The sequence below is a fragment of the Eurypyga helias genome, unplaced genomic scaffold (genome assembly GCF_000690775.1).
Source record: "Eurypyga helias isolate BGI_N326 unplaced genomic scaffold, ASM69077v1 scaffold40554, whole genome shotgun sequence".
Lineage (NCBI taxonomy): Eukaryota > Metazoa > Chordata > Aves > Eurypygiformes > Eurypygidae > Eurypyga > Eurypyga helias.
In genome coordinates this window covers 15582-29119 of record NW_010247622.1, presented here as the reverse complement: position 1 = coordinate 29119, position 13538 = coordinate 15582, and the positions used below count along the sequence as shown (strand labels likewise).

Here is a 13538-nt window from a genome sequence, read left to right as displayed (position 1 = left end):
GCTCATTCTAGCAAAACCACACAATATGATCAGCAGCACTTATGAAAAGTGTTGTGGTCACCTTTATATTCCAGGTCCAAGTATTGTCGGTAAACAAGGCAGTATGATGTGCTAAAAATACTACTTACTGCCAGCACAGGCCCTTTCTCAGACGGGAACAGGGTACCAAGGCTTTCTGAAAAGCTGCACCCGCTCTCTCCCTGTGGTCCCTGTTGTGAGGCCCTTGAAAGCCTGCATGAGATTATTTTTTGGTTCTATTTACCAGCGGCTCTGAGTTCAGAATTTAGTCTGTATTTTGCACCAAAAAAAACCCAAACCCTCCACCCTGTTTTTTCCCTCCTACTTGCATCTAGGTATGCATGGAGTGGGGGGATCCATCTGCCACCACAAATACGGAGGGCATGGGACAAGAGGACCTCCATGCTCGCTGGCAGCGGCAGGAACCAGACTCCCTCTGATCAAATGCTTGGTGCTTTGTTTCACACCATTCGGGGCTGCATGTGCACAGGCAGAAGTTCCTTGGGCTACTTTAGACTCGAGAGCCAAGCGTGCTTTTCCAAAATGGTTCAAAAATCTAAGCTAGAAAAAGCTATACACAAGAAAAGCCCCTGAATTGCTAGGAAAGGAAACATCAATGGGTGAAGTGATGTGCATCTGAGCGTCCTTCGAGCAACTTCAAACCGCTGCTCAGCCAAATGTGACCTCCCCTATTCATCTCAGCAGAAAGTTAACTAGACTCTAAAAATAGTGGGTGATCTCTTCTTCCCTTCAAACAATCACTTCCCATCCTGCCACTGAACACCTTTTCTTTCTGGGGAGTTTTGTCTTGGCAAGATTTGTTACCCAAGGGGTGCAATGGCTCTTACTTGGCACCTTTTGAGGCCCAAAACACCTACTAAGTTTCCCAGTTTGTTCAGGCTGACACAGACAAGGAACTTTTCATAGCTGATCTGTGCGCACAGAGAGACTGGACTTAGGGATTTTTGTGGTGAAACCAAAATGGAACATTTTTATCCTTACATTTGCACCCATAAAATTCAGTTGGCTGTTGTCTCCCACACCCAAAGTGGCAAGGCACTAGTGGCAGAAGCTGCAAAAGGAGATGTGAACCTACCCCACATCCCTGAGACCTCATCCTGCTACAGAGCAGTACCTCTGCATCTACCCCAAACAGTGACTCTGTGTCTACCCCGCTCACACCATCCCTCTGCCTCCCAGCTGGAGCATGTTTGCTGTTTCACAGTATCCCTGGAAGAGGTCCTGTGCTGTGCTACTATAATAACTGCTCTGCAGCCTCAGGGTTCTTCCATTCTGGAGCCTGCCACTTGCATGACTGCCCACAAGGCTGGTGTTTGAAATCAGCCCCATGTTAGCTAGGAAACATTCGCTAAGCAGACGGTGCTCAGGAATGGAAGGGCAAACCCAGACCTTGAGCCTGCGATACTTGCAGGCTAGAAAGGACTTAAGTCACCTTCTCTGTACCAGCTCTGAGCTACAAGGTCTTGCTTCTTCCGTCAGCAGAGGACTGGGCTCAGTGTTTCTGTTAATCAAGCGTCCTTCAACACGGCTCCTTCAAGCGTCTGTACTTCAACACCCAGCGTTCCCCAAATTTTGGCCAACTTACATGATTTGTGGTTGGTAGTATCTTGAAGTACCAGTATCTTCCAGTACTTGAAGGGGCCTACAAGGGTGCTGGGAGAGGACTTTTTACAAGAGCGTGTAGTGACAGGACAAGGGGTAATGGGTACAAATTGAAAACAAGGAGGTTTAGATTAGAGATCAGGAAGAAATTCTTCATGGAGAGGGTTGTGAGGCACTGGAACAGGTTGCCCAGAGAAGCTGTGGATGCCCCATCCCTGGGTGTCTTCAAGGCCAGGCTGGATGAGGCTTTGAGCACCCTGGTCTAGTGGAAGGTGTCCCTGCCCATGGCAGGGGGGTTGGAACTAGATGATCTTTAAGGGCCCTTCCAACCCTAACCATTCTATGATTCTATGATTCTATGAAGTCTATAGCTAGCATGAACCAAGTATCTTCAGTGTGTAAGCATTCAAGATCTGCTTATAGCCATTTGTACCTTTACACCTGCTCTCTAGAGACTTATACAAGGGACTGGCTCACACTAGAAGTATACATCTCTTGGTAAGAGAAAAAAATCAAAAGGAAGGGAGAAGAGAAAAAATAAAAGAGAGAAGAGAGAAGAGAGAAGAGAGAAGAGAGAAGAGAAGAGAAGAGAAGAGAAGAGAAGAGAAGAGAAGAGAAGAAAAGAGAAGAGAAGAAGAAAAGAAAAGAAGAAAAGAAAAGAAAAGAAAAGAAAAGAAAAGAAAAGAAAAGAAAAGAAAAGAAAAGAAAAGAAAAGAAAAGAAAAGAAAAGAAAAGAAAAGAAATCACAGTATCACAGAATTCTGTTATATAAAAAAGTCATGACACCTTCTTGGGCTGGAAGAAACCTACAGGATTTTGAAAATCTCTTCTTCTTGCCTTGCTAATTCTTTTCTTCTTAGCTGAATGCCATTTCACTGGGAAAAGGGGATTAGGACAAAACCCAGCCCCAGGGTATGTCATGCCATGGTGCAAGCTGTGATGAGAATGCCTGAATCCTCAACTCCCCAGAGTGGGAACAGGTAAAAGACAGGGCTGTGCTGGAAAGGACCTTGCCTTCCAGCAATGAAGATATGTAACTCAGGGTTCTGCTGGTCATTAATGCTCAAGGGAACACACATCTGGTCACTCAATGCACATCCAGATAAAATTTCTGGGAAGGACATTTTAGTGTTGTAGCTTGCAAGTTGCAGCTAGAGGCGACCCACTACCAATGCTTCTTTCAAGTACTTTCATGTATTAACAAGGGTAATTTATGATTTGAGAAGTGTTTGTTGACCTGAATCTTCCTTGTGCTCTCTATGGTAACCTGCTCTGGCACCACTCCTTAACTTCTTTTGGCCAATAAATTTTCTCTTCCCTCACGCACATGTTAGTGCAAAGCAATACTATGTCAGAAAAGGCAACAGCTCACACAGGAGCAAACTGCTATGGTTTCCTGCTTTGGTGCTGGGCACAATAGATGCCTCTAAGCAGAACCATCTGTTACAAAACCACACCCAAAAAAGTTGGAGCTTTCTTCTGAAGTTTTTGCTAACCTCAGTAGAACAGGGAAGTTACTTTCCCTAAATCCTGCACACTCTTAACAGTGCCAGTCGTTTGAACAGCTGCAGAAGCAGGACATTGCTGGGAGTTGTTTATTTTCCTGCAGTGATACAGAGATCTTACAATGGAAATAATTCCCTGTGCTCCAGTGAACTCTGTTACCCATGGTAGGAGCTTACTTTGCAGAAGAAACTTTTTCTGAAGGCAAAATATCCTAAAATGCCTGGAGACAAGATATTATGCACTATTCTTTGAAGTGGGCAATGGTGACCACTCCAAGGAATGAATGGTCCTGATGACAGGTCGGAGAGCAAGAACAGGCATCTAAAAATATTATATATCAGTTTGATGGTGAAAGTGATAAAACCCAGGAAAAACATTTTTAGTAATCTTCATGGAAATCTCACATTCTTTCACAAATCCTCCTTCTCCCCCAAACTGCATTGAACAAGATGAGTTGTTCTAAGCATAGCTTTTTGCTTCTGGTCATTTTTAACAAAAGCAAGAGACATTCTGACATTAAAGGTACAAGTTACACAGGTAATTAGGTATCAGTCTTGGGACTGAAGTAGTGCTGTCTTACCAGCTACTGTGCATGTTAGAGAGCTTCTTGTAGTTCAAATCTTAACTCAAATTCAAATGTTCTCTTTATCAGAATCAGAACAGGGACTTAAATGTATGTTTCCCATAACCTGCCCTGTGTGGGCTTTTCAGTTGGCTTTGCCTCGTGCTAAATCTGTTCCATTTCCCAGGGTAAGCTAGATTTAACCAGACCAGAGGACAACTCAACTACAAAGGCTTTATCTAGCAGGGATGACACCATGATGCCATTGCTCTTCTTCCTCTACTGTATTGAAAATGGACCTAATTTACATTATTAAACTGGCTCAGGAAACTAGTTCCAAGAAGAGGAACTATCTTAGAACTAACACTTCTATCCTTGAGCTGAGGCTCAGGATCCCACAACTGCTCCAAGACCACACAGATATCACCAATACCAGAGATGAGTTTATCTACTCTATTTCCTATATGGAAAAGAGCCTTTATGCTAAAGAAATTTCACATTTTCCTGTTTTCCCTTTCAAACAAGACTGAAAAATCTGTCAGCTGATTATACAGACCATTCACAGAAAAGCCATAGTTCAGAATACATCTGTCTCAGTCCAAAGCTGCTGTTTGCCATTAATTGCTTATCAGCTATATTACATGTAACATGAGGTCACCAAAGTCTAGAGCAGTATCTAATTTATTCAATACTCAGTACTCCTAGCAGGAGCCTATCAAGTATGGATAGATGCAAAACTCTTGAGCTCAACAGAGACTTGTCATTAGGACCTGCAGATGACTTCTCTTCTGCATAGTACTAAAAAATGCCTCACAGCTTCCTTGGGATGCCGTGAAAGAAATGGAAAGGCTCAAGCACTGCCTTTAGGCTGAGATGCGCACACATGGGTAGAAACAATGATGGATGTGTGTTGGAGCAGATTTAACTTGTGGTGCAAACATATACAAGTACGTGGGCTCTATTCAGGAATGAAGAGCGGCTGGAGTAAGTTTTCTAAATTGTCTCAAATAGCTAAAATCACATTGACATTCAAATTGCCATTGCTTTCCCCAAAAGAATAGTGCCCAGACATTTAAAAAGTCTAAACATGGACCCACTTACATCTGTATGTGCTTAAATAAGATTTAAGCTCCAGATGGATAGATCCAGAGGCGATTGGATTTGGGTCCTAAGTGGTATGTCTCTTGTGAGAACTCAGTGTGTACTCCCAAGCCGCACTGGTGCTTTTGAAAATTATACTCACTGCAGAAGGTTACTGGTAGCGTGCAGGAGGATGCCAAGCACTTTAATTAAGAAATGGGAAATTTATACAAGGATCTACCTTCTCTAGATCTACCTCGTGTTTGTCTCAGGTTTTATGCTCTCTCCTATTACCCCAGTTTTAGGTTGCTTCACAGAACACCAAACCAGCAACAGCCAGGGTGTTGCTCAAGAGGTATGCGGGGGGGCTCAAGAGGTATGCAGGGGGCCACGGCAGAGGGTTTGTTGCTGTTGCAAATTCCTTCTCTATTTATACTGGGCCACTTTATCCAGTAAGAAGGGTTTGCAGTCTTCTGATCTGAGAACTCTAAGTGCTGACACTGGAGGTGAGTCACTTCCAGAGGTGAATGAGGTGCAAGAAATAAGTATGATGGCAGCCTTTCTCGATCAGCTGAGCGCTACCTGCTCTGCCTTGTGTCCATCACTGATGCCACCATCATGAAGAACCTATGGGTCTGTCAGAAACCTGTTAACATGTTTCCTCCACAGAACAAACAGGCAGAACTGAAGTCTGTGTGAAGGATCACGCAGTTCACAAGAGAGCCAGTGTGAAACACATGCATGGCAATTTTAAATAGATTCTTGTCTAAGAACAGCTTACAATTTTCAGCCAATGTTTTAATAATATCTGTATAACTAAATAGAAACATTGGCTTGCAGACAAGGAGCTTTTAAGACTAATTATTGATGTCTTCTTGCTGTTCAGAGATGCTTCTTACAGGTTTCACTTGTAGCATGTTTCTCAGGAGTTAAGTTCAGCCTTTGCACAGGGTTGGTATCAGTCATGTAAGTCCTTCCCTGTGTAGTATTAAGGGATTTGAACAGCACACGTATCTTGTGCTGGCCTTCTCCATGGGGTGAAAACTTACCTTCATACTTTCAGTGTCAACCCCTGAACATATTCATGCAAGCATCAAGCACCCTCACAACCACATGCTACTATAAATGTAGGTGTTCAGTGATAAAAAGTGAGTCATAAATCATTACCCATACACCAGCTGAGACTATAGAGTGAAGTCAATGACTGGCTATCGATGTGGAGCATACAACTACTTATAATGTTTTGGGTTCTATGACCAATTCAAAAGGGAACAGTCAGTCTGTGCCTGGAAGCGAAAGTATGCTACCACAGTCTGGTCATACAACAGCATCGAAAGCTGGCCCCTGACCTATGGACTCTTTCCTTACACTCTGTATTTAGGACAAGGAAGAGCTGGCAGAAGCAGAGAATAGAGAAGAGGGCAACAATAAGACAAAGTGTGGTGGCACTCGGCTTGCCCTGTCATTGTCAGAAGCTGGAAGAAGAAGAGAGGCAAACAGCTGATATTTAGTGTACGTCACCTGAGTTCAAGACAGCTGGCAGAACTAGAGTTTTTGATGTTAACCATGCTAAGAAATGATGATCTATATGAAAGTTTATTGCTTTGCTGCACTTCTTACTCTATGTTTCTCCCTCCTGGGCAATCTGAGTTTCAGAAATAATCTCCCTCATATTTCTGAAATATGAGGGAGCGCCTCACTGGTGCTTTCAGAATGCCATTGCTCTTGCACCTGAAGTTTTCTCCCCATCTGTTTCCCCCCTTCTCTGTGCACCTGCTTGGAGAAGGTCTATCAACAGCGTAAAAACATACCAAAGGGGGGGACGCGCTCCGCTTCTGTCGAGCAGACGTTCTCCTCATGTGCCCGTCTGCCATAGGTGGCAGAGTAGATGATAAGGAACTTGGACTCCTGACAGTGGAGTTTCAGTTCCTGGTTTTCACATGCTGATTTGGTTTTGTATTCAGCTAAAACAGAAGCAAATAACAATATGGTAGCATGAGGCAATTCACTCGGCTGGACTGTTAGTAGCAAAGCAGCACGACAGCGAACAGCTTTTCTGCAAGTTCTGTTGGGAGCCATATGTGGCACTATTACAACCAGAGACAGAGCCAACAGCAAAGTGGAGTGCCTTCTCCAACTGAATGAATCCCATATGACTATCTAAAGCCTCCGACTCCTTTTTGGAAGGAATTAAAAAGTTAACTTTTGTCAATCCCCTCTCCCAGTTGAACATTCTCCCTCCCCCCAGCCTGATTTCCTGGCTTGCGTTCCACCCCTGCTCAGTAGGAGAAGCCTCGTCCTTTCCTTTTGTCTCTCCCAGGGACAATGTTGCATTCTAGGCCTACTTGGGATGCCCGCCCAAGTGTCAGGAGCCTCCGACCACTCATCAATCATGGGGAAAGCTGGCATCACCCAGTGCCACTGCATACAGCACAGAGCGAGCGCCGAAGAATGGGAGGCACAATGCCATGGGGACGGGCTGCATCCCCTGAGCCAGAGAGTGCTCTCGGCTCTGCTTGCACAGCTCCCCCAAGGTCGTGGGCGTGACTATCCACCAAGGGCTCTTTGAAAGTTCTGCTGACAAAGCACTGCGAATCAGGAGGCTGAGAAAAGCACCCCACTCCCCCTCTCAGCTGGCATGGGTACACCAGCAGCGCACTCAGCCCGGAGGTGGGGAAGCCAGTGAGATTGTCTTCCAGGCAGCATGGTTTATCCCTTGGAGGGAACTGGTTAAAATCTGCCCTCTGGCCAAGGGGGTCTCTTGCTGGCTTAAGCAGCTGCTCTGCTTGCAGCATTTTACCGCCCAAGTCTTCCTGGCCTAGGTATGGTGGCAAATTTTTTTGGTACAGGTAAGGCCAGGGAGAAGAGTTTCTTCTACTCCATCTTTTTGTCTTTCAAAAATGTAAAAACAGGAAAAGGAGTTTGCTGAGCTGGGCAGGAGAAAAGGGAAAGCTTATTGTTCCTGTGTGGTATCCCTGTGAGTGAGTGTGGGTGTTGGTGCTAGGGGAACTGAAGAGAGAAAAACCTCCTATCTATTCAGTAAAGAAAACATTATTGTTTCACTTAGAATAGAACAGATAAAAAAATGGGTTAATGTTCTTGGTAATAGTCCAGTTTCTTCCATTTGAGCTTGTCAGCAGTCACAAGTTTAAGTCTAAAAAGAGTGATTTTAAAAAAATACTTGACCTGCTGCAGACTTACTTCTGCAGAAGCACCTGCCATGCCATACACCCATGAGGATTGTGCCAAGAAAACAGAGTCTCTGACCCAAGGGCTGACAGCCTAAAGCGGGGCTTTGTGTCTGTTCGTCTGCACCCCGCGGTTGCTGGAGAGGCTACAGAAGTACATTCAACAGAAAAAAACCCACAAGTGGTATAAGACAAAGGTAAGAATCACAGAATCACAGAATGGTTTGGGTTGGAAGGGACCTTAAAGACCACCTAGTTCCAACCCCCCTGCAATGGGCAGGGACACCTTCCACAAGAATGCAACAGACACCTCTGCAGAGATACAGCAACAGAGGAAAACATGCTATTTCTAAATAGATGAAAAACTGAGGGATTCAGGCAATTGCTTAAGTGCCCACTTGAAGGCAAGGAGATTGTAAAATCTACTCAAGTTATACTCAAGTGATTTCCTGAGTAAGGATGTTTTCCACAGCCAACCCTAACAATATTGGTATCTTACCTACAAATAGAAGTTTCCTGTCACATGAAATCTGTAATTTGCACTGGAACTGGACTATTCTTCAGCTCTGAAGGCAGCACTTGTTGTTAAATACACTTTTCACCAGCTTTTGTAAAATCCAGATTAAAGAGAATATTATATATTCAAAGTAGCCCATTTCCAGTGGGAAAAATATTAAGCAGCTTATAAAAGTAACAAGCAGGATCCCAATCCACTTTTGATTAGTAAAAAGAAATTTTGAATGACAGTCACAGCTATGATATTCAAATCCATCTACTACATTAGCAATGTAGTAATTGTAATTGTAATACATTAAAAAATCTTTAAACTGTACGATAATAAAACAGATCATAAAAGTGTTAATTCTCTGACATTTTTTTCCACTGATGATTGACCCAGTAAATCTCCCTGGGAGTCGCTGTGTCAATGCTTTGCCAAAGGTAACACCTGCCTACTCCGTTCCCATATCTCTGCTATGACTTCAATACTCTGCATAAACTGGCCCTTCAGTTTGCTTGCCACCCCTGCTCCTATTCCACCAGTGATGTCTATCTTAATGTTCTGATTAAAGACAATCTCTTTTGTGCTTTCTCCTTTAGTTGTGGGATGGTATTTCTGAGTTGGCTAGTGAACCTACCCATAAATCATCGTTCAACTATTTTCTTTGGGACCCGTTTCAGCCACACTGGGGATTAGCTGCCAAAAAAAGCTGAGCCCCCGGGCTACCAGGGCTTGTTCTCATATACAATAGCAACAAGAAAAACAATTTTAAAACACCAAGAATGAAACCTCATCATGATTGTCTTAATCTTTCTTACACTTTTCTCATGTTTACAGAGTGCATTCTCTTCGAGGCAGGATTTATCCCTTTATATATCAATGTCAATTACCTGCATAGAATATAGGTGATTCTACAGTGACATTCTGTAACAAAGGTAGTCACGCATGTGTATCCTCCAGCCATTATTCCATAAATTGGAGGTAGTGACAGAGGATTTTGAAAGCTTTGGTTCTACCTCTTTAAGTGGTTTTGCATATTCCTTATGATGATTATCTTCTTCATCATTTGGATCCTTAGCCCCAGCATCTGCTTTTGCTGTTCAGCTCTATCTTTCTAATATGACATTATCATTGCCATCTCTTTAAACATAACTTCCAAACATTTTTCCTTTCTACTCTGATGGCTGACATCTGACTCTGCCAAACTACGTCGGTCATTGAATTGGCAGAAAGCACACTGAAGTTGTAAACACAGTGGAGAGAAAGCAGAAAAAACCCCGATTTCCTATTAATCTCGGAGTCTCAAAACTTCACATTGATTTATGCAGAGCCTTGTGCAGTGGTATTTTTACCAAAACAAACAACAAAACACGCACAAAAACACATTTGCCTGATGTGGATTACTTACTAGGTTTGCATTTAAAGGAGACAAGGAGGAATTTAGTGGTCCCTGGACACAGATCAGGTCCAAAAACCCGACTATTGACAAGGAGTTGGCAGGATCTCAGGTTCTGGCATTCATCCAGTACTTTCTAGAACAACGGGCAAAAAGGATAGGCTTGAAAACAAGGTATGAAGCTATGCAGCAATGAGAAGACTTACATGTACTTTGTTCTATACATGACAGAAATCATTCCTTCACAACTTTTTGGTGACAAATATGTAAGAAACACCTGTATCATTGGATTTAAGCCACATGTCTACCAAATTTTGAGTCATGGCCAAGTTTATGGTAACACATTCATCAGAGCAATGCCCATGGCAACTTAAGATGTTACCCATTTGCTGCTGTCACTTTTCCCACTGTCTCCAGCCAGTGGGCCAGATCTCACTGTACCACCACAGCCCCAGTGGTGTCTGAGACGCCATGCAGAGCCCAGAGCGAGTGGGAACATGCTCAGTCCCCAGTCTCTGCATGGGCGTGCCTGAGGCCCTCACACACTCCTGATAATATTTATTGGAGTGCAGTGTCCAGGTGAAGCAAGGTAACTCAAAAATATGTCTTTTTAACAATTTAATCTTGATCTACTTCAGTTTACCTGCACATGCTCTGTAATATCTTAACCTGAAGAGTAATAGTTTCACTTGAAAGAGTTCTAACTAATGACTTGGTGTGCTTAGTGACACCTAAGCACACCCCCAGCTTTAAGCCATATGTAGGACCTCCTGCGTAAGAGGCACTTACTTCTTGCTTGCAGTTACACACATTATCAGATATTTACTTGACTTGCCACTTGAACCAATTCCAGAATTGGTTTGACTGGATCGCACAGATGTGCCTGTCTATCCTAAGCCTGCTTGTGGGTTTGTGGGGTTTTTTTAAATGCTCTTCTACCCCAGATTTTTTTTTTTTTCTCCCCCAGAAATATATCATGATTCTTACTGTACTGCTTCCCTGGGAGTGGTGACAGAAGGAGGGCAACAAAAAAGTCAAGTGTGTTATATGCAAAGGGTCATGTGGACCCTCACCAAGTACTGTGAGTACTCCTAGTGCTCACAATAGTGTTCCCACTTCATCAGTGGTTTTGGAGCTGTAGCTATAGAAAATATGAACATTGTCCAAGATGAGTCTGAGTCCAGTTTCTAATAGTCACAAGCCAAAGCACCTAAAAACCCCCGGTTTAAATGCAGCATTATACTTCTGAAATTCTTATTCACCTTCAGCCCAGTTTAGAGAGGGCTTTCTATAAACTATTTTTGGATAGTCTGTGTTGTTGTGGCCAGTATTCTCAGTGTTTAAAATCACAGCAGGCTGCGATGAGGAGAGTGTTGTCTCCAGGCCACCACACTCTTAATAGGAGTAACTGTAAGATACCATTCTCTGATAGTTTTAGGTACTCCCATAAAATCTAGGTCAATTTTTGCCTTGCTTCCCATTAGAAGGGGTTTCAGTCATACCAGCAGGTCAAATCACAAATTCACCACTGTGATAGCACAAGCTATGCTCTTGTTTCCAGGCTGAGAGAATTGGCAGTGGCTGAATCTCTCCTGTCATCCCTGGAAGCCATCCCTCACAAGCAGAAATGATACACATTGGCAGCACATTGCCATGATCCTGTAACACTCTTGCCTTTTTGTTCCCATGGTAGGTGAAGAGGATTTGTATCCAACACTTTCTGAGCATTAAGCGCACTCTAAAGAGTTGAAAAGGAAAAGCACAGCAGACTTAATTTTATCAGTCAATTCTTCTTTTACAGCATTGCAAGTCAAACAAACAACCCTTCCTTAACTGGGATGGTTCTGGAACAGGCCAGTGAAATAAATTTATGTCTTCAGTAAGTGGAGATAGCTGTCCCCTACTGAGTCACCCTCTGTTTGCACCTGAATCATCTCCTGTGCATCTGTTTTTTCTCCTACTCAATGCAAACAGCAGTTGCATTTTCTGTTATGATGCTGTGCAAAAACATGCAACCACAAAAGCAAACAATGATACTCATGATGAGGTAGCACTGGGCTGTTAATATCCTGAGATGCATCTAACTTTGCAGTGATCATTTTAACAGGACATGACTGTAAAAAATGCCTGTTATGCTTCCTCCCGGCTGCAGGGTAGCATCACACCCCATTATGCAGACTGCAGATGTGGTTCCAAAGGGAAGGGAAGGAGGATTGAGTTCACTGGTGCTCTTTTCTAAGAAATCAGTTTACAGGATGTGTCCCTTGCCCTTGACAGAACCATAACTCCCTGAGATGCAGAGCATTCATATCTCTCATGTTCGTGGCCTGGTCAAAATGCTTTCACCAGTGACAGTCCCTGAATGATGATGATAGTTTATACAAGTTATCCCGTGATATGTTTACTATGTTCAACGGAGAAAACTGCCCACAGAGACCTCACAAAGCCCAAAATAACCATTGGTGTCACTTCACTGTAGTCAGTAAAATGACATCAAGGATGCATCTGGCCTACTGTTTTTGGTGGAGCGCTGTACTTTCACATGGCCCATAGGTCATGTCTGGAATGTCTTTAGAAGTTGCAGTACAGCATGGGTAAGCCACACTTATAAAACTGCCTAATATTTTTTTCTGGAGGGAGGATATTACTGCCAAACTACTTGGTACAACTCTTCAACTCACTGGTGGTGGGAAAGGACGCTTCTTGTTATCAAGGAGCAATGTGTTGGCTGCATGCACAAATGCTGCAAGCTTCGTCAAAGCTTCTGTAGAGCATTTACAGCAGCTTCACAAATAGAGCTTGTTCAGATTCCACTGATTACTCATTTTTGCAATGATTTACTGAATTTGGACTAACACTGGGAATTTTCACTGTGATGATACAAGCCTTTGACAGCAGTGTAAGTCAGATCTTCCAAGCCTTGTTAGAAAAATCTCCTTAGCAGAGAGTAATAATTTATCAAGTATTAATCACTTTAAGCTATGTTGAGGCTGGCCCAGCAAAACAAACCATAGGATATTACTGATGCAAATAATGTATTAATGAAAACGCAGAGATCTGCAGAAGTGCTTAGGATCTGCTGTTTAGCTGTCACAGTGCCTTTTCACTGAATGAAGATAGACAAGGAACAAGCCAAACACCAGCCAGAATGTCATCTTACCCAGTGGATTTTTAACCCAGCTCTGTCAAATGTTTGTACCCTCCCCTGAGGACAAGGAGGGCCTGTGTAATGGATTAAGACTGGTCTGGTCAGTCACGACCAGCCCTTGATTAGAAGGGAATTGATTAATTTAAGGAACTTTGAGAACAGGGTTTCCAAAGCAAGGCTTAGCAAAATAGAAGGCAAGTTTACACAATCCTATGGCAATATACTATGACCGGACAAATTCTTTCAGTTGTAATACTTTTCATGGTAACCTGGCATAGGCATGACATCATTTCATTCAACGTTGTGAACACCTGACATTTTCACACAGCATAGCTCACTGCATGGAAACCCTTAAAAACATTGTGTGCATTAAGAACCTTTACAACCAAAACGTGATACCTGCAAAGAGGTGGGTGCCACACAGTTTATGGGTTCTGTCATCCTGGTTTCAGGCTCCTGAGTATGGCACATGTGGTAGTCTTGCCCATAAAATGCTGACTGAATACTTATTGTTGAAT

At 43.2% G+C, this 13538-nt stretch overlaps 1 protein-coding gene across 1 annotated transcript in view; it reads right to left on the bottom strand.

Moving 5' to 3' along the window:
* Nucleotides 1–13538, bottom strand: part of LOC104509000 (protein eva-1 homolog C-like) — a gene marked incomplete at both ends in the record, with an annotated part of 17992 nt that overhangs the window by 4327 nt on the left and 127 nt on the right. Inside the window, 3 exons of the mRNA XM_010150790.1 lie at nt 6601–6753; nt 9885–10008; nt 13420–13537. Coding sequence (XP_010149092.1) covers nt 6601–6753; nt 9885–10008; nt 13420–13537 — 395 coding nt within the window. The remainder of the gene's footprint in view (nt 1–6600; nt 6754–9884; nt 10009–13419; nt 13538) is intronic.